The sequence below is a fragment of the Pseudorasbora parva genome, chromosome 20 (assembly GCF_024679245.1).
Source record: "Pseudorasbora parva isolate DD20220531a chromosome 20, ASM2467924v1, whole genome shotgun sequence".
Taxonomy (NCBI): Eukaryota; Metazoa; Chordata; class Actinopteri; order Cypriniformes; family Gobionidae; genus Pseudorasbora; species Pseudorasbora parva.
In genome coordinates, this window is record NC_090191.1 from 6,236,265 (window position 1) to 6,261,870 (window position 25,606).

The window sequence follows — 25,606 nt, forward strand, 5'->3', positions numbered from 1 at the left end:
TGTTTGGGCATTCAGCACACTGAGGCGGCATTCGTGGGAACATGACCATCACAATATTACGATCTAGTCTTGATTACCTCAAACGAGGTGGAGTCCCCATGCGTATCCCCCGATCTAGTGGCCTTCCAGCTGCGAAGCAGAGGCCTGCTACTTTGGCTGATGCCTTTCGTGGAGACCTTGAGGGTTACTGTGAGGGCTGTCAACAGACTCCTTGGACCAATCCCCCCTTCGCTGTGTCGGTGGAGCTTCCGCGTCCAGCCCAGTCCTTCCCATTGGGGGCTGGCCATGCTGATCCAACACAGAGGATCTCTTATTGGCATGGAGCTAGACTTGGTCAGTCAGACTGTGTGCCTCTCAGGGGAGCGAGTCCAGTCAGTGTTGAACTGCTTGAAAAGTTCAAGGGCAGGTTGGCGGTCCCACTGAAACTCTTTCAGAGGCTCCTGGGGCATATGGCATATGCAGTCATGGAGACACCTCTCAGATTGCTTCATATTATGAGTTTACTCTGTCTTGGATATTTATTTTTAAATTGTTTTTGGTTTGTAAAATTGTTTGTAATGCTTTATTTATACTGAATTTATCATCCCTGTTTTATCTATTTTAATTTTTACTAATGTAAAGTGCTCTGAGAATTGACTTTTAAAAGCGCTATACAAAAGAAAGTTATTATTATTATTATTATATGAGACAACTTCAGGACTGGCTTCATGGCCAGGTCCCGAGATGGGGGTGGCTGAGCGGCAAGTACCGGGGTCTCAGTTGCTCCATACTGTCGCCAAATCTTCAGCCTGTGGTTGGACCCTTTGTTTCTAGAGTTGAGTGGTGCTCTTCCCGCCAAAAAGACCCCTGAAGGTGTTCGATTAGTGTCGTGCTATCTTTCCTGCAAGATGGGTTGGAACAAAGGCTGTCTCCCTCCTCCTCAAAGTGTACTTTGCATCTATAGCGGCATATCACGACACTGTTGAACATAAGTCTGTCGGAAAGCACGACCTGATCAGGGCACTTCAGACTCCTGAATCGAGTCAGTTGAATATCCTGTCCATGAAGGCAGTACTCCTCACTGCATTGACTCCGTCAAGAGAGTAGGGGACCTGCCCGCACTTTTGGTCAACAAATCGTGCCTAGAGTTCGGCCCGGGTGATTCGCACTTCATCCTGAGACCCCAGCCCGGATACGTGGTCAAGGTTCCTACCACTCCCATCCAGGACCAGGTGTTGAACCTGCAAGCACTGCTCTCAGATGAGGCAGATCCAGCCCTGGGTTTGTTGTGTCCCGTCTGCGCCCTGCACACTTACGTTGACCGGACTCAAAGCTTCAGGACCTCAGAGCAGCTCTTCATGTGTTACGGAGGCCAGCAGAAGGGAAAGGCTGATTTCAAGCAAGCAGAGGTTAGCCCACTGGATAGTGGATGCTATCGTCTTAGCCTTACCAATCTCAAGACGTGCCTTGCCTGTTTGGGGTGCTGGCACACTCAACTAGGAATGTGGCTTCATCATGGGCACTGGCTCAAGGCAATCTCTCGCTGGTAGATACATGTAGAGCTGCGGGCTGGACAACACCTAACATGTCGATTTTATAGCTTACATGTAGAGCTGGTTTCTTCCCGTGTACTCGCACCCATCATGACCGGTAAGTGCGAAGTACCCGTTTTGTCGGCTTGCAACACCACTCCCGCCCCTGGCCGGATACATACATCTATTATTCTCCCCAGAAATGGCGAACCCTTTTGAGGGTCTGCGGGTCAGATGTGGGGGCAGTCTGATGCCAGGCCTACACCTGTATGCTAGTGGAACGTGATCAGGAGGGAACCACCCCAGAGACTGCCATATGTTGCACTAGTCTGCTGGTTAGTCCTATGTGTAATCTGCCACCCCTCCTTCCACTGAAAGATGAAGCTCTGCAGCCTTCCATCTCTCAAGATGGGCACGTTTTCCCAGCGTTATCCAATAGTCACTCTGAGTGGGTCTTGGAGAGAAACAGCTGTGACGGACCTTTCTGATTTTGGGCTCTCCAGCGAGCTCAAACCGAACTCGACCGACTGACAGGAAATGTCTCAATTAAGTATGTAACCCTTGTTCCCTGATGGAGGGAACGAAGACGTCCATCCTTCCGCTGTGTGTGTTGTGCTATGCTATATATTTATATTTTTGAGAACTGAAGTACGGTATTTCAGATTAGGCTACATCACAGTCACTGTGTAGCCTACATTGTGACTAATGTTATATAAACATGCAATATCATTGACGAAAAAAGACAAGTCTAAATTGTAGACCGAATGACACACTTTAAGTAGAAAATCTCAAATGGAGATTAATAAAATGCAGCTTACTTGTTTATCAGTGTTTTCAGATCATCAGTGCGCATATGGTTGGACATATTTAGGTAAAACACCAGATAGCATACAGGTTTTTTTCACAGAAAAGCTCTGTTTGGGGGATTTAATTACTGAAATCTGGCAACCGCATGAACGCGAGCTCTCTTGTGCGAGGATGATCTGAAAACACCAATAAACAAGTAAGCTGCATTTTATCAATCTCCATTTGAGATGTTTTGCTTAGTGTCATTTAGTCTGTCTGTGTTCTGTCAGGACGGTCAGGATTCACAAGCCGCTTTACTGAACTGCTGTGAGCGGCTGAAATAAGCCAATCAAAGCAGAGCTCAACATTAATATTCATGACCCTTCCAAATAAAGCAAAAATAGAGCATTACATCCAAGGGACAATTTATAGGGTTGTAAATGGACCTGTAAAACTGTATCTGGGCAATTTTTTTTCTGGGCCCTTAAATAAGCCACATACCCTCTATGTAGATATCAGAGAACAATTTAACCTTTAATCATAAAATGGTCCTGCCCTGGTGAAAAAAAAAAAGTATACTTTATTGTATTTCAAATATATTTTATTTTCCGATAGTATATTAGAAATATACTTACAAAAATTGTACCACCTCTAAATATATAAAAAATATATTAGCATCATATTTTCACAATACAACTTTTAACACACATTAAAATAATTGTATTTTAGTATATTTTCTAAAAATATATTTTCTAAAAATATACTTTAAATGAAAGTTCAGCGTACTTTTGTAAAGTGTACTTATTTGAACATTACTTAAAATTTTTTTTTTAGAAAAATAGAAAAAAGAAAATATTGATTGCAGCCTGGCAGGAGAAGTACAATGTTGCGTTACATTATTTATTTAATAAAACACTGAGAGCGGAAAGTACATTGCTCATTTTTCAGACCAGTTCAATTACGTCACATCGCAGCCTGACCTTGATGGTGACGATAAACTGTTTTGGAATAAAATGGCCTAATATTACGTGATCCCGAAAAGAACCGGAAAAGGTCCTGCTGTTTGGAGGTAAGTAATAAGTAATGTCACTAAACGTGAATAAAAAGTTGAATGAACATGCACCTGACCTTATCTCTTGTATATTCCGTTAACAGATGCTGTTCTTCAAGAGTGTTTGCTGTCAACTGTCTCTGATAAGTGGCCATCAGACACACGTCTAATGAGCAGCTCATCAGAAAATTGAATATAATATGTAATTTATATTTATGTATAGAGATGGTCAGTGAAATTAGTTCAATTATATGTTTTCCACCATCTTCCAGTGTTAATTTAAAGCTACACTGTGTAACTTTTTTAGTTTATTCTTAGCTAAAATCACTTAGTTCTTTCAAAAATATATGTGCTCATTAATGTATATTTACTTAATTCAAGTAATAATGCACTCTCATAATTTTAGAATATACCATTGAAAATACATAAGTGTTGAGGGTTCGGATGGCGGTCGCCATGCTGCTCCTCCATCTTGAAAGTACATTTGCCAAAGAGGGACATACCCGTAAATTCAAGCTTCGCTTTTCGCGTTTTTACACTCGATGGCACCGTGTCGCATGTGAAGAGGAGGATTGCTTGAGGCTGCTATATGACGATGGAGGATCATCACTCTTAAGCCCCTTTCACACTGCATGTCGGACCCGCAATATTCCCGGAACATTGCCGGGTCGCCTTCTGTGTAAAAGCAACCACGTCCCGGAATTGATTACCGAATTCGACCCCGGTCGGGGACCAAGTAACATTGCGGGATATGTATCAGAGTCGCCAAGGAAGCGGAAAAGAGAATTAAGACGGCAACGCGACAGGCAAATCAACAAGACAAAAGTAAATACTGGAGTGGCCTTTCCAAGATAGAAAGAGCTCATGAGGAGCAACGATTTTAAAAAGAACGCCGACATTGCCTGCTTTCTTCTCGACAGGTAACATTTATTCAGCCTATTTGTGTATATTGGAAGTTTTATTGTTGCTTGGCTAATTATATCATGGTGTGCTGTGCATAACACTAGAACGACGTCTAGGATAGTTTTCCTCGCGTCAATGATGAAAAAGTTTAGTTTACCTTATAACATAAATCCGTGTTCTATGACGGATAACATGAGATTAATATTTTAATTGCATTATAATTTGTTTGCCTTACGCTAGTGGTGTTGTATAATATACAGAATAATGATAGCACTGATAAAAGTTACTTTACTAAGAGTTCTGTTGTCATATTATTCATATTATCTGTTTTTTGTTTGTTTTTTACAGTGGTATCGATTTAGTATCGGTATCGAGGTATTTTAGTCTGGTATCGTATCGAAGTTAAAAATTTGGTATCGTGACAACAGTAAGTGACTTCAAAGTGTATATTTTTAGTCATTTGAATAAGTCAAGGTAAATAAAATATATATTATATTCATTTATTGCTTGCGTGTTCTGAAGATACTGGTAATTAATTTGTAATTTACTTAAAACACAAATAAAGTATACTATAGGACAACAAATAAAGTATACCTATAATACAAATAAAGTATACTATAACACAAAGTGTACTTATAATATAAATAAAATCTACTATAACACGAATAAAGTATACTTATAATTAGGGCTGGACGATATGGCCAAAATTTATATCACGATATATTTCTTAATTTCGGTCGATACGATATAATTTCGATAACGATATGAACTATGTAAAAGCTTTAGAAAAACTACTGCCACAAAGGATGTCTGTACCTACAAACTTCTGAAAAATTAATTTGCCAAGTCTATGAAACCTCCTCCTATAAAACTATATAATATTTTAGAAATAAAAATGGTACAAATAAATTAATGTTCACTTTTTATTTGCATTTAGCCTTTATACGAACAAGAAATGTGAAATCACCGTTTAAATAAACATAAGACTCACTTCGCAGACGCAGTTTATTGAGCATTTTCTTTTAAGTTTTAAATTTCAGTGATGAACGATTCATAGCGCTATATTCTCCTTTAATGCAAAACTATAGACCTTTATCTACTGATGCACAAAAAATAAAAAGAAGACTCAATTCAGTGGCTTATTTGTGCTCTGTTTGAGATGAGTGCACGCTTCTTTTTGCAAGGCTTTAAAACACGAGCAAATTATACATTATCGTGAAGCCATGTCTGACCGTCTTTCACAAGTTGGTGTTAATACATGTCATTGTGTGCAAATGTGGAAAGCATTAAAACAAATGTGCCACTTGCCTCTTACACAAATAGTCTACATGGATTATTTTGTTAGACATTAGATTGATGCATCTATGTCGATGTATTGTTACACCCCTAGTCGGCACCTCTCCGGCACATTTTGCAGCACACTGAAACCTGAAGTTTAATATCAGACCTTATGGGTCCTGCACACTGTGCGATTTTTCAAAATACTTTACGAATGTCCCTTGTCAGACTGTACGAACATGATCCCCGATGTAAGCCATGTCACACTGTAAGATTTAGTTGTCATTATTGGCAGTCTGCACGATAGTTAAGGCGCGCTAAAAACGGACGCGCGCAAGAAAACTCACCCGGAGCTTTATATCATCAATGAATGACGCGCTGGGTGACAGTGAGCTGCATTACACGCGGGACTGAAATGCTGGCTACAAATAAATTTCTAGCTCTCGTTTTGGTCATAGTTTGTCTTGAAAAACAGAGATATTTGACTGTCGTCGTAGGAGAAGTCACACTGCAGGATTGTGTGCCAAATTTTCTGACACTGCCAGAATTTCGTCTGAGGTAAAATTTGATCGCAGCGCTCATTAATCGGCTGCCGGTGAACATGTCAAACTAACGACCAAAGACGTCAGATTTTAGCCTAGGATCTGAGTCTGTGATCTTAATCCCGTGCGAATCGGCCATGTCTGTAATTTGTAAAGTAAAAATTCCCCCGCAAATTACCTACCATATTTCACCGAACACCGAGGTCCTGTGATAATAGTAGTCCCGTGCGAATCGACATCTCTGCGATATGGTCAGGATTAGGCGGATTGTAAATCATTTTTGCAAGATTTTTTTCTTCCTGTGAGCATTTCTATCTTTATCTTTCACGAAGAATAAAGTCTGCATTCATAATGCGCACCGTTATGAATGCAGCCGCGCCCGCACGGATTATACTTTCACTTTAGAATGATTATCAATTTGAGAGTAATCTGATAGAATGGTGTGTTTAATATTAACATCAATAGCCTACTGTTCTTAATGAAAAACAGAACAGAACAGTACAGTACAATGACAAGCTTGTTTAAATAGACACTTTTGCATTTGAAACTGAATCTTCCCCCGTATATTGTGAGCTTCTCACTCGTGATAAATTAAATCTGACTCCTGCCGCTGGTCTGAGCTCAGTTCATGGCGTCTGTTCGCTAACTGAACGAAATTATGTTTATTTATTAGGCTACTGTAAAATAATCAAAACGATATCGATGCTTGCTTATGATTTCATACAGATATCTATAACGAAGTCTATCATATCCGGGAGAAGTCAGTAAATTCAAGTTAAATCACAGGCTTGCTTATCCCGTGCGAATGCGCCACGCAAAACTCAGATGTGGGGGATCATTTCTAAATCACAGAGGTCTCTATAATACTAATCCCGTGTGAATAGTGCTGTAGATAGCCGAACCACTTCCACGCCACTAAAGAAAGTTAGTCTTTCTCCTTACTTGTGGAAGCTCGTCCAGTCACATTTGTATTAGTCAGGGAAACTCTTTTTGTAGCTAAAACTTGCCGCGTTGGATTTATCAGCCTACTACTGCTGAGCACTGGCTGCGTGTCCGTGGTGTACGTCATCGCACAAGTAGCCAATCGTGTTCTGCTCTTTCTGACGGCTGCGCCCTGAACGTCAGTCAGTGAGGAATGCTGTAATGTATATCGAAATATCGGAAATGTGTTTAAAAATCATATCACCGTTATTGAAAAAAATTATATCGCGATATATATTGATATTAAATTATTGTCCAGCCCTACTTATAATACAAATAAAATATACTTAACACAAATAAAATATACTTATAATACAAATAAAGCACATTTAATATCACTAATTAAGCATGTCATTAGTCCCTATGTATACTTAAAGTTGTTCCAATTTAGCACACAAAAGTACACTAAATACACTTAAAGTTGTGCTTTAAAACAATTTAATTACAACTTAAATATACTTAGTACAAAATGAGTTGTGTCAAAATAGCACATCAAGTTAACTAGTCATTAACACACTTCAAGTATACTAAAAATTAGTCTGGCCGCATACTTTTTTTTCACTAAGGTGATTAGGGTTATTTTCAAATACTTATATCACTGACAACAGTAGTCTGGCCAGGAATGGATATTGTCATTTAAAAGTTGTTGTTGCAGCCCTCAACTTGCAATTTGACATTTTGTGTTTTGGCCTGAAGCTCCACCCTCCACCTTTTGACCAATCACAAAGTCAGTAGTGTTTCTGCATCCAGGTTGCCAGATCTGCTCTAGTTATCACAGCAGCTACAAACGTTCCTGAGGATCCTGCAGCCAATCTGGCAACCTCGAGGCAAGGAGAGGGTATACACCTGTAGTACCAGTTTTGGCCCCAATCTTACATACACTTCCTTTAAAAAGAATAGGCTAAGATGGACGATAATAAAATAGCCTACCTGCATTATAACAAATAAATAAATATTTAGGAAATTTGCCTTTAAAACAAATCTTTAGTATGTGGTTCATTATTATTTGTTTAAAAACAACAATAAAACAAAGACAAACTCTTACATAGAACAAAGAAATATACATTTTCATTAACAAAAGTTATCCTGTGCTAGTCTTCACTATCGTCCTATCAATCATCTCGCTCGCGGCTATGAGTTACAGTTTGTAAACCTAAACCAAATGTACAGTAACATTTGAATTCACATCAGTAGCCTACCCACCGCTGATTTGCAATGACCATCCATTGTCTAAAACTGAGCATATTGTAAAGAGTTATAAATGCTGTATTTACACTTGACCCAACATTGGTCTGTGATAATTACCTCTGACCTACTTTCTGTAAGGTCTGGGGCAAGATCAGACCAGGGGCGCAAACGTTTTGCCACGCTTTCCAGGTTGAATTACATGTTTCCTGGAAACGGTGTACAATGGGGTTTGAGACAAGTTCTCATGATTGGTGTGTATAACGTGTTTACATAAACAGGTTATATGTAGGTTATATACATAAGAGACAGTTTGCACAATTAGTCCAAGTAAAATTGTCTACAAATGTGTCTGCTGCAGCTCAGTATACACAATACACATAAGAGTTGTATTGCTTTATAGTACAAATACAGATGTCATCAGGCTCAAAAAAAGAGAATGGCCTTTTCAGCTGCCATAGGTGCAACTCTTGCATCATCACAACAGGGTGTTCAACGCACCACCGTTTCCGTTTTAAAAAAGAACGATTTGTTGGGGCGTAATTTCATATTTCTAGCACATCAACTTTGAAGACAAAATGTTCACTTGCTGCCTAATATATCCCATCCACTAACAGGTACCATGAGGAAGAGATGATCAGTGTTTATATATATATAGATATATATAACCCACGTGAAAAAATTAAGCATTTTATATGCGTTTCCAATCAGATAAATCCCGCTTTAAGAATAGTCATGTCACACCCAAACATTGATTTGTCCTCTGCAATGTGAAAACAAAAACTGAAATAAAAATGTTTTATGTGAAGAGCCAACCCTTCTTCATTCAGATGATATTGTTGCTTCTGTATACAAAATATATTGTCTTTCAAAAACGTGCATCTTTTTATTATCACGTCCGTAACGCACAAGTATTTCCTACATCTTAAATATACAAAAATACAAAACATGTTAATGAACTGACATTTTTATGAAGTCGTGACTCAACTGGACTATTTTCATGGGTTTATAAAAATATGAACAGATGATACAAGTCTGGCGAGTAAACAAAAAAAATGACTAGCCAATGGCGATTCTATTGCCAAGATGTGTGGAGAGGGTTGATCATGGCCATTTCTTGTCTGGCTCTCACCAGACCAAGCTCAATCTTTAAAGACTGAACATTGGTCTGGGGAATCTGCTCTGTATTTTCTACTGCAAGAGGTGTGATCAACGGGGATAGTTCAAATTACACAATTTGATAGTCATTCAACCAATCAAACCAAAGATCCATGTTCTCTATAGTCATTCAACCAATCAAACCAAAGATCCATGTTCTCTATCTGTCATTGTGTTAAATCTGCCAATAGCATGTCAGGTGGATAAGCCAGTTTGTGATTGGTTCCTGCTAATTTGTAACAGAAGCAGGAACATGTACAGGTTTCCAGCCTGAGCTGCAGGGCGAAGTCAAATCACCGGCAGGCAGATCCGGCTGGGTTTACTTGGACTAGGACATTTCAGGAGCGATTTGCAGAATAAGATAACGGATTCAGTCAAATAAAAGTGCTTGTCATTCCTGAAACTTTGCAGAATATGTTGGTTCGCTTTAGAACTATGACAAAACTTTTATTCAAATTGGGAATGTACTTTAAACAGAAAGCAAGAAGTGCAGCCATTATGGCGTGATCGACAGAAACTCCCTTTATAAATCTAATCTAACGGCACAACAAATCTCTTATTTACGTTGTGCATAAGCTTTGCTTGTTATAATGAGAGGATCTGCGAGCGTGTAGAATTGACAATGCTCGACAAATGTCAAATTTTGTCTAACCACCAGGGTTGAGAACAGACGCAAGACATTCTTCAAAAATATCCTTCATTTCTGTAGAGATGGACATTTTAATTAGAAACAAAAGAGTTTCGATTTGAGAATGAAACCAACCTGTTTGTTCCTCAGTTTCTTCAAGTTTCACACTTAATGTTTCTTCAATCTTTATGTCTTCACTCTCCTCTTTCTTTGTTTGTTTCTCAGTTTCTTCATGTTTCAAACTGAATACATTTTCAATCTTCAGGTCTTCAGTCTCCTCTTTAATAAACTCCATCTTTATAAGTGTGTCACATGGATCTCAGTCACTTCTCCAGGAGTTTTTCTGGGTGTCCTGTTTAAGATGAGAATAATTAACAGAAAGAAAAATAAATCCACACTAAATCTCTGAGAGTCTCAATCAGCTCTAGTTCAGTATCAGCGCAGTCTCAGTAACACTCAAAACTAGCCCTACAAACTAATAAAAGTACACATTATACAGACAGACATCCATATACATATAATCATAAATATATTATATACATAACACACACACATGTGTATATATATATACATTCATATATATATATATATATATATATACCCAGCTAACAGGGAACGTTCTCAGAACGTTGGCTAACGTTCTCTGAAAGTTCTCTCAACGTTATCAAAAAACGTTGTCGCAGTAACGTTATTAGAACGTTGTGCCAACGTTATTTGCTATAGAGAAACGTTCTAAAAACGTTAGCTATAAAACGTTATTCTTACATTGTTAGTGGAACGTTTTAAAAACGTTACTACATTAAAAAAAGTATTAGTCATTACAAATTAGTCATTAGCTTTTTTCTCAAACTTCAGATACATAATTTGTATATCCAGAGATAACTTAATGACACTTAAATGCTATTTTCGTGTATATATTAATTTTTTTACAATCAGAAGAAAAATCTAGTAAACTAATTATGCACTAAATATAAATGTAATATAAATATAAAAGTCAATTATAAAAGTGGTTTTAGCTTTTTTTAAGAAAGAATAAGATGTCAATAAACAAAAGCAAGTACAGAAAAGGAGAAAACAGGAATATTTTATTTGATCATACTCCACACCCTTATAAGAACGTTATTTAACGTTCTTAGAACCTAATGAGAACGTTAATACAACGTTCCACAAACTGGACATTTCAACGTTCCTAGAACGTTCAAAAACGTTTTTAGAACTTAATGGGAACGTTAGGGAAACGTTCTTATAACCTAAAATTGTTAGCTGGGTATATATATATATATATATATATATATATATATATATATATATATACATACATACATTATTATTATTATTTAAATAAAGATAGAAATAGAGCGATTTAAATCACCAAATCAATTTCCAAAGCAATTAATTGAAATTACTGCCTTTCATGATGCTCAGTTTCTCTCATTTCTACAGCCAGAGACTGAACTCATGTTTATAAGATGAACTGATTTAAATATAGCAAGCAGGATGAGACGCTCCTTCTGTTACTCGATCGTGTTTTCATTCTGTTACTATGGTCACACAAAGTTAATAAGTGTTAGCAGTGCAATGTCACAGTTAATAATAAATAATTCAATCTGCGCCGCCTGTAAAACTTTGAAGATGGTTTCTATAGTTGAAACGCTTAAAACACAAACCGTTCTTCAGCCTAATCAGTCACAAACACACTCAGGAGCGCGGCGCAGCCTTATGTCGTCAGATCACTACCAAAATAAAAGTCCCGTTCACACGCTACAATCACAGAAGTGTACACATACAAATAATAAGAGATGACAGAAATGCAGAGATGAATGTATTGGTGAAATACATATTTAAATACATGTTATGCTGAAAATTTTAGGAAACAAATTAAAGACTGAGAGACTTTGTATGTGGAAAAACGCTAGTGTTTAGGGAAATACATATTTATAGTGTGTGTGTGTGTGTGTGTGCGTTTGTGTGCACACTGAAATGTATTTAAATGTCCGTTTTTTTCCTGATAATAAAAATATGGGCATATAAAGTTCATTTTAGTCTAAAAAATACCTGAAAATAAGTGTACAATTTAAAATAATGATGACTGTTGATTTTTGGTTATAGAGTATAAGATTCTACATCTAAATATCTAGATATACATCTACATATTCTCAATAATAATTATATTATTAAATCATAAATATTTTATATAAAAAATATTGTCAACAGTATTGACATCATTTGGTTCACTTTTCCTATTTTATAACCATAAACTGATAAATGATGATAAGACATGATGAGGAAAAAAGCTCATGTTTGAGGGTTGAAGCCAGCGGTCAGTGGAGGTTACAAATAGCGTAAGAGAGTGACCGGGAAGAGAAGACATTTTAGAAAAAAAGTCTTTCTTTTTGTTTATTTGTTTTGTTTGAAACATCTGGCTGGTCCTAAGGGATATGGCCAGTTTTCAGGCGTTGTCAAATCTCTAGTCTGAAGTATATTCATAATTCTTTAAAAAAAATGTGGAAAAACAGAGCTTTACTGTACGAGCAGTCTAGGCTGTTCCCTCATGTAATGTCACGTATATCAGTTGAAGTGGATGATCTTGTGTGTAAATACAGCAGGCTCCGACTCTCTGTGAGTGTTGAAAACATATAATGGCTTTGCCCACAGCCTGTGATAACTTACGAACTAACTAACATCATTTTATTTTAAGTATTTAAACCATAAGAAGTTCACTTGCATGTATTTAAAGCTGCAGTCCGTAACTTTTTTGAGTTAAAAATTATCCAAAATAAATTTACGCAAATGTATTACCAGCCAGTTTTCAAAACTATCTGCTTACCTTACCTCGATTCACAACGGTAATCTTGGAAGTGATGTTTTTGATTCCAGTGGTTCTGGTGGATTTCCACGCGAAATTCAAGCATATCTTTGCGTCACATCTGTACACATCAATAAGGTGTCCTGGCTAGTAGTCTATATTGTGTGTGAGGATGTCGGAGGTGGAGATTTATAACCTTTTCTCACAGCACTTGATATAATTAAACTTATGTGATGGCAGTATTGAGAAAAGTTTAAACGACAATCACCAGTGTCAACTGGAGATTCACCCGTTGTAAAATGCAAAAGACTTTGGACTTCAGAGTGGCTACAGAAAAAAAGACTTCAACTGGGCCGATGCGAAAACAAGGTTTATAAAGGGCTTTTAACCCTTAAAGACCTAGAACATTTTTGGGGCGCCTGACATTCCTCCTCTTTCATTTGTTTTTCTCACCCATTCTAGCAGTTGGCATCAAGTGCTATATATCACTTTAAAGTAAATAGATAGATTGTTATATAATAACACTGAAACAAACATTTTTCTTCAGAGATTATAATTTGAACATGAAAAACAAATGCAAACAACACAACAAGTTGTGACAACAAACCATGCAATAAAATATAATGAGGCTACGTTTATACATGGGCAGCTATTTTCATAAACAGACATTTCAACCTCTCTGCACATCTTCTCGAACACAAATTGAGGAAAATATACTGAGTGAAAATTCTGTAAAACACAAACTACTTTTTTTACTATCAGTGTAAAAAAAAAAATGTGTTGGTTCTTTTTTTTTATTTCCACACCAGGTATGTGTGTGCATGTGTGAGAGAAAAAAAAACCCTCAAATGACAGGCAGAGCGGGAGAGTGTGTGTGTGTAGCTAATTATTATTTTGTATTATAGTTTTATACCACTAATTCCTTTATTTTTTATAAAATAAGCAAGAAATTGTCAGCTAGAGTTCAAAGTGTCAGTTCAAAAAACTGGTGGTTAGAGCCAGCAGACGAGTAAAAAAAAAAAAAAAACTGATGACAGGCAGAGAGAGGGAGAGAGAGAGTGTGTGTAGCTAATTAATTTTTAATATAGTAGTTTTTATACCACTACTTTATTTAGACCCAGCAGACGGTTAAACAAAAATCTCCGACAGGCAGACGCAACGCTAGCCGCATTCTACCAATCACCACGTCTGAAACCCCACATTTACCAGAACTCTACTGGTTAATAAGTACTACAAACAACCCGAAATAAAAAAAAAACCTGAAGCTGAAGAAACCGTAAACGTTAACGTAAAAGAACCGCGAACCTGAGTGACTGAGGGAGAGACATAGAGAAAGAAAGAGCGCTGTTCTGTGTGCAAATCTGTGTGTGTGTGTGTGTGTAGGGGAGGGGTGCTGTGAGCCTATCACAGAACACAGACACATTCAGCTACCCAATGAGGATTTTTATTCAATCCGAGCACAGATATTGACTCATATTTCTCGTATAATACTCGTACTCTGCAAAAGTGTTTTAACCGTACCGGATACTCGTTTCAGCCGAGTATCCGGCTCAACTCTAATAATCAGGCAACTTTCAATGTCTGGCACGAGCAACCAAGCACACTAAAAAACTAAAGCAATTCTGTCTAGATTAGATGCGCGAGAGGCGACGCAACACAACACACATTCCCAACGTTAAACTGATCGCATGTTCTATATCTGACACACTAAAACACTTGCTGGGTGTTTTTTTTTTTTTTGTGGTAATATTTCAAATTAATATTGATAAAATAGTACCAGTAATAAAACCGGGAAAAATCACTCATTTTGGTGGCCCTATTCCACGGGCCAGACCTGCGACTCACGCTCCCTTCTGCCACGTGCACCTGTTCGCAGTTCACTGAATTGCAGTTTCGGTTCACAGAATCTATCTCCCGCTCACTTCTGGCACGTGCTCCTGGTTCACAGAATCTATCTCGCTATAAGGTCCTTTATAGACAGATGTGTGGCTTTCCTAATCAAGTCCAATCAGTATAATCAAACAGCTGGACTCAAATGAAGTTGTAGAACCATCTCAAGAATGATCAGAAGAAATTAACAGCACATGAGTTAAATATGAGTGTCACAGCAAAGGGTCTGAATACTTAGGTGTAAATACAAACTCATCTTCACAGCGCTGAAGTATACCTTTAATTCAGAATTTGCCGGGGGTATGAATAAATTCGGGCTTGACTGTATGTGAAACTTTTTTTACACTGAAGACATGTAAAATGCCTCTCTCCAGTGTGAACTCTTATGCGTGTCTGAAGGTTTCCTTTAATTCTGAAACCTTTTTCACACTGATGGAAAATAAAAGGCTTCTCTCTGGTGTGAGTTATTACCCGTCTCTTAAGTCTTTGAATCTCCTTGCACACTGGCGACAAAACAGTTCTCTTTAGTGAATCCTCACGTGGCAATTAAGGTTTGCTTTAAATCTGAAACTCTTTCCACATTGTTCATATGTCTCTCCAGAGTGAATTAATTGTAGTGAAATTCTTTCCACACTGCTGGCAGGTGAAATTATCCAGAGTGAGTTTTCATGTGTACTTCAAGATGCCCTTTTTGAGTGAAACTCTTTCCACACTGTTGGCAGGAGTAAGGCTTCTCTCCAGTGTGAATTCTCATGTGGGCTTTAAGGCTTCCTTTTCGAGTCAAACTCTTTCCACATTGCTGGCAGGTGAAATCTTTTCCTCCAGTGTGAACTCTCATGTGAACTGTAAGGTTTCTTATTTTAGTGAAACTCTCTCCACAGTGAGGGCAGGTGTAAGGCTTTTCTCCAGTGTGATCTCTCATGTGCCTTTTAAGGTGTCCTTTTTGAGTGAAACTCTTCCCACACTGCTGGCAGGAAAAATCCTTCTCTCCAGAGTGAATTTTCATGTGTACTTTAAGATACCCTTTTTGAGTGAAACCCTTTCCACACTGCATGCAGGTGAAATCCTTCTTTCCAGAGTGAATATTCATGTGAACTTCAAGGTTTCCTTTATGTCTGAAACTCTTTCCACACTGTTGGCAGGTGCAAGGCTTCTCTTCAGTGTGAACTCTCATGTGCCTATTAAGGCTTCCTATTTTAGTGAAACGTTTTCCACACTGTTGACAGATGTAAGGCTTCTCTCCAGTGTGAACGCTCATGTGCCTATTTAGGTTTTCTATTTTAGTGAAACTCTTTCCACACTGTTGGCAGGTGTAATGCTTCTCTCCAGTGTGAACTCTCATGTGCCTTTTAAGATTTCCTATTTTAGTAAAACTATTTCCACACTGTTGGCAGGTGTAAGGATTCTCTCCAGTGTGAACTCTCATGTGGGCTTTAAGGCTTGCATTTAGAGCGTAATTTTTTCCACACTGTTGGCAGGTGTAAGGTTTCTCTCCAGTGTGTATTCTCATGTGGACTTTAAGACTATCTTTTCCATTGAAACTTTTCCCACATTGTTGGCAGGTGTAAGGCTTCTCTCCAGTGTGAATTCTCATGTGGGCTTTAAGTCTCCATTTTTCAGTAAAACTTTTCCCACACTGTTGGCAGGTGTAAGGTTTCTCTCCAGTGTGAATTCTCATGTGGATTTTAAGACTCCCTTTTCCAGTGAACATTTTCCCACACTGTTGACAAGTGAAAGGCTTTTCTCCAGTGTGAACTTGCATGTGGACTTTATGTTGATTGAAGCTCTTTCCACACTGAGGGTGAAAAGTTCCTTTCTTTTGAGCTCTTTTTCGTGTGGAAGTCTTTTTAGTCTGTGAACAACTAAAAGATTTTTCTTCAGATATGAAATCATGATGCATTTCATAGAGATCTTTCTCTTCCATTTCATTCAATTCTAGACGCACCTCTTTCAGCGGCATCAGGTCTAAGGTGAACAGAGACAAATACAGGTTAACCCTTAGTTTAATTGTGCAACACGACAGACACATTTAGGAACATTTGGGCCAGTGGGTCTCATACACCCCCCACTCATTGGCCCTCATTTATCAATCATGCGTAGAAACGGGCGTATATGTTGGCGTAAGATTATGCTTACACTCCTTTCACCGCCTGATTTATGAAGCTGTATAAACGCCCCTACCTCTGCAATCCAGGTGTACGCAATACCTGCCCTTGATAAATGCCGCGGCTGAAACCGATGGTCATTAGAATAACACGCCCCTATATATTCAAGTCTCCGCCTCCCCCACGCCCTCATTTTACGCCATGAACACACGGAAGACGGCAAAGAAGCGAAACTTCTCCGATGTGGAGATCGGGCGCGCCTCAATCATCTCACTAGTCCACTAGTAAGGGCACTGATTAGGACATAAATCAATGGGCTGACTCGCTGATCAGTGCCCTGACTACTGAACTAGTGAGATGATTATTTGGGAGTTTAAAGAGTGGGATTAAAGGCACCCACAAAAACAAAATATGGACCTAAATTACGAGTAACAGTGTGGCGGTTGAGAAGTGCACTCCAGCAGTTTAAATAGGCTAGCAGTTTGGATGAGAAACTATCACAATGCATTATTTTACAGAACAATGATTTTGAAACAATTAGCATTTAATTTCGTATCACGGCACATGTAGGTAGGCTATTGGGGTGTACGATAGTGATGATGATGTGATGTGGAGTACCATTCATTCACATTAATAATTGCATGACAATTTGTAGGATTCTTATTATTATTATGATTTTTATTATTAATGACGCATTGTTATTTAGAAGAAGAATGTCGTTATTATTTATTTTATTATTATTATTATTATTTAAAAGAAGAAGAATGTCAATTTTATTATTTTGACAGTCTGAATTATTTTCAGTCCCAGTCCGTGCGCAGCTGCCGGGCATAACCCCGAACCGTCAGGTAAAGCGCACAGGCTCGCGACTGGAGGAATACCTAAAACATCAAATGCTTGGTGTCACACAAATTAAACCTTGAAGTCCATGTTGCACAAAAATAAACACTGAAGTTTATAATTACTATGTTCTTGTTTTTGTTTTTTTACAGTGGGTTATAATATAGGCCTAGCATATATTTGTCAGAGCATTTTGTGGTGTTATTGTTTTCCGGCGCATTTTCGCACTAACTCAAACGTGCGTACACCACCTCCTGAGCTGGCATAGGATTTGAGCGTGCCGTACGCCAACGTCCATATTGATAAATCTAAATAAGTCACCGTGGGTTTGGGTGTACGCAAGTTGTATGCTGGAAATTTGGTGTACGCACTTTTGATAAATGAGGGCCATTGTCCATGTCCATTTTCACCCCATCAAATAAAATGTAGTCTAATAGTTTTTCCTGAATATTAATGTTGATTGCTCTATTTTGCATTAAATTGAAAAGCATGCATGAAAACGGTTAAAATAGACCGTTGAAGACATTTATACTTTTACAAAAAATTGTTTCAAAAAATGCCACTGTGATTCTACTGATTTCTATTCATCAAAGAATCTTGATGAAAATGTAGTGTCTGGAGTGTCTCACAAATTGTCAGTTCCACTGAACAGAGATGCTCTTATCTTCTTGATTTTGGGCATATAATTAAAATGTCCTGGCAACGAGAAGTCTGAACTAAATTGCTCGGTTGTCACTTTACGGCTTAGCCGACACTAAGCGGGAGCCCCTCGAAGAGCCCTGGTTACTTCAAAGGGACATATCTCTCTCCCCATCAACCCCACTCTCTCCCCATGCAAACAGAGAGTGGTCTTGACTGAAGACAAATTCTAATACACTGACAAGCATTTTCATTAGGTAGCTTTTAATTAAAGCTGCCCTAGTTGGGTTGCCTGAGTTGAAACAATATGTTAAATTGTTCTCTGATATCTACATAGAGGGTATGTGGCTTTTTTAAGGGCAACAATTGTCCAAAGAGCTCTTAACCACCTTTAAACTTCCCGTGGACTGACAACGCTCCGGAAGAACCAAAAGGAAAGATAGCTTCAGCTCATGAACACTCTGAGAGGATTCACACACATTATTTTATGGCATCGACTATTTTCACTAAATGTAAATAGAATCTAGTTGCTATTTACACTAAGTGCAAATAGCAATAGATGTTATTTACACCAAGTGTAAATAGCAACTAGATTTTATTAACAGTGAAAAAAGCATATTTTCTAAATGATAATTGCTATTTACACTAAGTGCAAGTAGCAACTAATTCAATTTACACTCAGTGAAAATAACATTTTCTTAACAATAGATGATATTTACACTAAGTGCAACTAGCTGTAGATTATATTTACTAAGTGAATATAGTGATATATTCCATATAAAGTTGCAGTTCTTTGTAATTTAAATAGTAATGACACGTGATTTATACTTATTTTGACAGATACACTATTTGTCTATGTCATTGTTGTACATTAACAGGATGCAATAATAACAGTGTGAAATATTATTTTTATAATTTTTTTTTAACATTTTTATTAATTAAATGGGTGCAGCCTTAAAGCAGTTTATTTACTTTATTTCTACTTTTAGAACATTTTCTTAATTTTTATTGAAAATAAATACCTTTCCCATGTGATTTGTGATGAGAAAAGAGAGAAGAGCAAGAGGCAAAAGGCGAATTTGAAACCGTGTTGATCATGACAAAGCAACAATCCATAAGCCATATGCTTTACTGATTGCGCCAATAAGGATGTTGAATTATGGGTGTTTTTTTTATCTTGTTTGGCAAAGTTAGGCATTGTTAGGCAGAGCTAGTGCGAATTGCACTTGCCAACAAGGCACACTATTTGCACTTTGTGAATAGACACTCCGTTATTTTATACTCAGCACAAATAACTCATGCAAGTATAACATAATTTGCTGATTATGAAGGCTATATCTCTAGCAACAAACATATCTGCAGATTCTCATAATTTTCTCATTGACTCTTTTAACTCAAAAGTAAAGAGTGTAATTGATTATACTGCTCCCCTTTTGAAAGTCAGGAAAAAGAGTGGCAAACAAAAAGCACCTTGGAGAAACTCAACAGCAGTGCAAATAATGAAAAGACAATGCAGGATATCTGAACGCATGTGATGAAAGACAAAACTTGTAGCCCATCATAACATCTATAAAGACAGCCTTCATGCTTTCAATGTGGAACTAGTCAAAGCTAGACAGACCTTCTCAAATATTATAAACAGAAACATAAACAACACGCACACTCTTTTTGCTACTGTCGAGAGACTAACACATTAATCTCGGATTGAGGTACTGGTTCTGGGCGCGGCGGAGCGAGAGAAGAGGAAGAGTTAGGAAAGCTCTGCGGTGGCAGCGGCGGAAAGAAGCGCCGTGGTGGCGGCAGAGTGAAGAGAGCTTCGGCTTGAGTTTGTTCATGTACTCTATCAATCTCTCTCCGTGGCGCTTCTTCAGCACGGCAGAATGAGAGAAGAGGGAGAGTGAGGAGAGCTCTGTCTTTCCGTGGCGCTGCTTCGGCACGGCGGAACGTGAGAAGAGGGAGAGTGAGGAGAGCTCTGTCTTTATTATTAACTTCTTAACCCGCACCGGATCGTGGGCGGGGCGTCTGACGCAAGTGGGCGTGTCTCTACTTATAATTACTTTTGTTTTATACAAACTGTTCAATCAACTATCACAAACTATGCATCATTTGAAAGCTAAAACACTCAAAATTCATGTTCTGAACTCGTTTTTGCAATAAACACAACAGAGAGGAAAGGGTTAAATGAAATGCTGAAGCACTTTCAATTTAAACATTAACATAATAAACGCGGTACTCATCTTCCATCTCTTGTCGTTTAGATCAGATCCGACGAATCCAAGAAACAACAACATACATGTCTTTGTAAGTGTCCACTCTTCAAAATGCATCCCACTTTTAAATCCAAAACAACAAAAAATCCTAAAATTCTCCTTTGTTTGCATGAGCCTTATGAGTTAGAGTAATCGATCGTGTCAATGTTTTATGAAATGTTGAATCTAACCCATATTTCAACGTTCAAAAGCCATATCCGTTTAGACTCTTCCTGATACAATAGGCCATCCCTCGTCTCTCTCCTTCAATCCCAGGCTGCGTTCCACTCCACTTTAAGACACGCACTTGCAAACTTCCCTAAGCACTTCCCCTTGGGGGAATCCCTGCCGCCATTTTGAAGTGCGTTCCACTTCGTGAAGTGGACAAGGGAAGTTTGTATGGACAGACCCTTGCTCCCTCGATTTTGACCGAGTGAGCGAGTCTACTTCATATGTACACTTCAGACAGCTTCATATACCACAATGCAACGCGATTGTGACGTCACCACATATAACGTTTAATTTACCCCACCACAAACAACTATAACTATTTTTAAAAACATTTAAAACAACCCAAACACATCCATATACATATAGAATGCTGCATTAAACAATTTCGTAAAGGTAAAAAATAAATAATATATCAACTCCATAATGGATTCCAAGTGATCAAGGGCTTAGGGCGTTCCAGTTCAGTCCATTTGCAAAGTTTCCGCCAGTAGTGGGCACTCATGCAACGTAGGCATGACGCACATCCGAGTGAACGAGACGGAGGGAAGTTTGCGAGTGAAGGGCATAATAAAAATGAACTGGAACGCAGCAACAGACTTTGTGATCGACCAAAACATCCAGGTAGCGCGTTACAGGCTGAGCAACCTGTCAATCACCGTACCTGGGTTTTTGACTGGATAAAGACAGCCAATGCATATGCAACAATGTTTTGATGGATGGGGGTGTTGACCAATCAAAACATGATTACAGTGATTGACAGTTTGTAAACAGACATGTCAAAATACATGTGATGTGTGCAATCGTGTCATTCATTCGCGCGCTTTTGTAAGTTTACACAGAACGCACCGATTACACGGATCGCTCCACAGAGTTGTTATCAACGACCGGATTTTCTCCAAAGCCTTTTTCCTGAATATCTGCACTATGGATCGTCAACTACAGAAGAGGTTTTGTGGTGTTGAGAGCGTTTTGGAGGAGGTAATGAGGAGCAGTGATGAAGAGGAGCAGACAGACGCGGGGAGATGCTTCTCTGACAGGAATAGCACGGCATCGAGCGTCGATTCGATGCAGGAGGAAATGTTTGATCAAGGACTTGATCCCGTTTTAGATCGGTAAGTTTCAACACGTTGTCTTGAATTTGTATATATATTTATCATGCATTTGCAGTTTTTATTTCATTTGAGCTCATTGTCATGCTAGTATAAAATGACAGTGTAGATGACAAGCAGTAACTTACACGAGGCTACATGAGTAGGTGATAGGGTTATATTATAAATAAAGACATCATAAATATATGTAGTGCATGTGTGTATATATGCATGTGTGTGTGTATGTATGTATATATATATATATATATATATATATATATATATATATATATGTGTGTGTGTGTGTGTGTATGTACATGTAATGTGTGTATGTATGTGTAACGTTATATATAGATATAACGTTAGATAGATATATAGACGTGTGTATGTACGAACGTGTGTGTGTGTATGTATATATATATATATATATATATATATATATATATATATATATATATATATATATATATATATACACACACACACACACACACACACACACACACACGTGTGTGTGTGTGAATTAATATAACAATGATGTAAGGGAAGTATTACAAGAAGTCAGGTGAAGATCTGTGGAGAAAAAAAGTATAATTCTTACTAAGCGTTTATAATTATCAGAATTATAAGCATAAGGTATTTATGGTAAACATGCATTTATAATTATAATTTGAAGGAATTGTAGTTGTATGTCTCTCTGACTGAAATCATATTTTTCTTTTGTGTGTTTTTTTTTTCTGTGCTGTAAATAAGGCCTTCAACAGACACCGATGAGGAATGGAATCCAGAGTCCAGTCCTGAGCGACAGAAGAGACGACGGCAGTCATCGTCATCTCCATCTCCATCTACTTCAGCACCAAGTGGTAGAGGTAAAGGTAGAGGTAAAGGTAAAGGGAGAGGGAGGGGGAGGGGGAGGGGGAGCCAGTCAGTGCCTGCTGTGTCCCTTAGCAACTCACAGGAAAGATGGCACAATGTGGATGATGAAGATATTGGACCTCCACAGCCAGTGTTTAGGCCAGCACGTACACCTGGGCCACAGTTGGTGACAACTGCATCGTACACCACTCTGCAGTTGTTTCATCTGTTCTTTTCAATGTCTGTGCTGCAGACCATCGTTCAGCACACAAATGCTTATGGGGCCAGAAATCAGCAGGGCAAGCCATGGAATAACATCTCTGGAAAATTTAAAGTCTTACCTGGCGCTTGTTGTTTACATGGGTCTCGTGAAGGTCTCTGCCTTGACTGATTATTGGAGGAGGTCCCGAGTCTACACTGTTCCCCTTCCTGCAGAGATCATGTCCTGTAGGAAGTTCACTACCATCACAAACGCTCTTCATCTCAGCGATCCTCAGGATGATGAAGAAAACGAAAAGAAGAAGGGAACAGCAGCCTATGACCGCTTGGGGAAGATCAAGCCTCTCTATGATGACATTAGGGATGCTTGCAGAACATTTTTTCATCCAAATCAGAACATTTCCATAGATGAGAGGATGGTGGCATCTAAGGCAAGGTCTGGACTCAAGCAGTACATGAAGAACAAACCAACTAAATGGGGCTACAAGCTGTTTGTCTTGGCAGACTCCTTGTGTGGCTACACCTGTGAGTTCTTTGTGTACGAGGGTAAGTCGCTGACATCTCCGAATGGGCTGAGCTATGAGTCTGTCATGGCACTTTTAAATGAAAAGATGTTGGGCACTGGTTACAAGCTGTACGTTGACAACTTTTACACCAGTCCCAAGCTTTTCAGAGACCTTCTCCATAAGAAGATTTGGGCATGTGGCACCATTCGTTCGAACAGGATCGGATTCCCAAAGTCAATCACCAACAGACTACCGCGGAATGCTCCACGAGGGTCCATGCGATGGTTCAGAGAGGATGAGCTGCTGTTTGTGGAATGGAAAGATACCCGGGAAGTGCTGATGTCCTCCACATTCCACAAAGCATATGAAGGCAACACAGTGCAAAGGAGGGTGAAGGACAATGATGGGCAGTGGTCTCAAGTACATGTGCCTATTCCTGGTGCTGTACTGGACTACAACAGGTTCATGGGTGGAGTGGACCTGTCTGACGCCCTCATTGGATACTACAATGTGCTCCACAATACACGGAAGTGGTACCGAACCTTCTTTTACCACTTTGTGGATATTGCAGTTGTCAATGCCTTCATTTTGCACCAGCATCTGGCCAGAGCAAGGAACGAAACACCGCTGACCCAGAAAGCATTCAGGGAAACACTTGTTCTGTAACTTGCAGGCTTGGACTCAAGAACAGCTGCTCCTCAGGCTTCAAAGGCTGATGTGCACAACCCAAAGTACATCACAGAAGACAGCACTGCTGGACGGCGAAATTGCAGGCTCTGCCACAAGAAGACACCGGTCATGTGTGCAACGTGTGACGTGCCACTGTGCTTTGTGCCTAAACGGGACTGCTACAATGACTGGCATAAGCAGGGTGGGAAATATTAATCATGTTTCTAATGTTCTTATTTCCATGTTCAAAGCATTCTGTTCCAGAAATGTTTCCAAGTTTAGGTGGATTTTGCAGTTCCGAGAAGGGAGATGAAGGCAGAGCAGCCATCACTGGCATTGGTAACACTTACCAATAAGTTTTCATTCTGTTTCTCCCTGTTATTGTGTTCCATCATATGCACACATATTTTATAGACTTGAAACCCTCAGTTTAAATTTATTCTATTTGGACTTTGTGTTTGTTCTGCTTGGTTTTGTTCTGCTTGTTTGCTCTCTCTCTCTCTCTCTCTCTCTCTCTCTCTCCCTCCCAGTGGATGTCTTTTCTGAGTCGGCGCAGTTAGACAAATGTGACATGCTGACGTCAGGCAGTTCAAGGTAAGTCAGTCCTCTCACACATTCTCACACATGCATACATAGTGTTGCAAAATATTTTTCATTCTGATATAGTAAGTGAATTCACTACGATGAACCTAATTCTACAGTTGAAACAGAAGATATTTCAAAACAGAAGTCTTTGTTCTTTGTTCTGCTTACACACCATTTCTCTCTCTTCCCTTCTTATTTTTGCAGTGGGTGTCTTCTGAGTCGGCAGAGTTGGAGCAAATGTGATAGGCTGGCTTCAGACAGGTCTTAGTACTTAGGTAAGTACTCACACATATACACATGCATAGATTTTGTTGAAAATTTGGTTGGTTGATTTATTTTTTTCTTACACACTTTCTCTCTTCTGTCTTTCAGTGGCTTTGATTTCCAGTTGTTTAGAAAACAAATCTTACCGACTGCCTTGATCAACATGTCTTCATACACTTTGTAAATACTGTAAAGTTGCTTTAGTTTTTCAGTAATTGTATATTCATTATTAGTAGTAGTTTATTGTAATTAATTTGAATGACAACCTGTTTATAATTTCAAATGTTAAAAAAACATTTACATTTTTTTTTTGTTCATTGTAAAATGATCAATTTTGGAATTTCTATTCATACAGTGAAACGTTTTTTTTTTCCTTCACTGTTTTCACTATTATATTATTGTTCAAAATAAAGATAATTTAGTAAAAATTTAAAAATGTTGTGCTGAAATATGTTTTTCTTGTGTGGTTTGATGGGCAGAGCAGTTCTGAATTGATATACATATATGTAGTATGTAGTGTTTACTTGTAGTTTCATTTGGTTACCAGGGTTCCATTTGGAGTCTCCAAATGGCCTTTTGGAAAGGACGCCTAGACTTGAATAAAAGCTTACAGAAACTTCATTTTTGGGAGTATCAT

General features: G+C 38.5%; 2 protein-coding genes across 2 annotated transcripts in view; one reads left to right on the plus strand and one right to left on the minus strand.

Annotated features, from left to right (window-relative positions):
- The window catches only part of LOC137049035 (zinc finger protein 585A-like), a 41,813-nt gene that overhangs the window by 7,201 nt on the left and 9,006 nt on the right, over nucleotides 1–25,606 (minus strand). The window contains exons 3-4 of the mRNA XM_067427431.1: nucleotides 15,383–16,684; nucleotides 10,159–10,341 (exon numbers count right to left, since the gene is read on the minus strand). Coding sequence (XP_067283532.1) covers nucleotides 10,159–10,341; nucleotides 15,383–16,684 — 1,485 coding nt within the window. The remainder of the gene's footprint in view (nucleotides 1–10,158; nucleotides 10,342–15,382; nucleotides 16,685–25,606) is intronic.
- Nucleotides 22,803–25,222, plus strand: LOC137049310 (piggyBac transposable element-derived protein 4-like). Its single transcript, XM_067427823.1, has 3 exons — nucleotides 22,803–24,714; nucleotides 24,910–24,980; nucleotides 25,078–25,222. Exon 1 carries the CDS (start codon nucleotides 22,999–23,001, stop codon nucleotides 24,115–24,117), a length of 1,119 nt encoding a protein of 372 aa, XP_067283924.1. The 5' UTR covers nucleotides 22,803–22,998; the 3' UTR covers nucleotides 24,118–24,714; nucleotides 24,910–24,980; nucleotides 25,078–25,222.

Bases quoted from the DNA above. Each gene is read 5' to 3' on its own strand.
- LOC137049310 (XM_067427823.1), top strand. From the start codon at position 22,999: ATGCTTATGGGGCCAGAAATCAGCAGGGCAAGCCATGGAATAACATCT.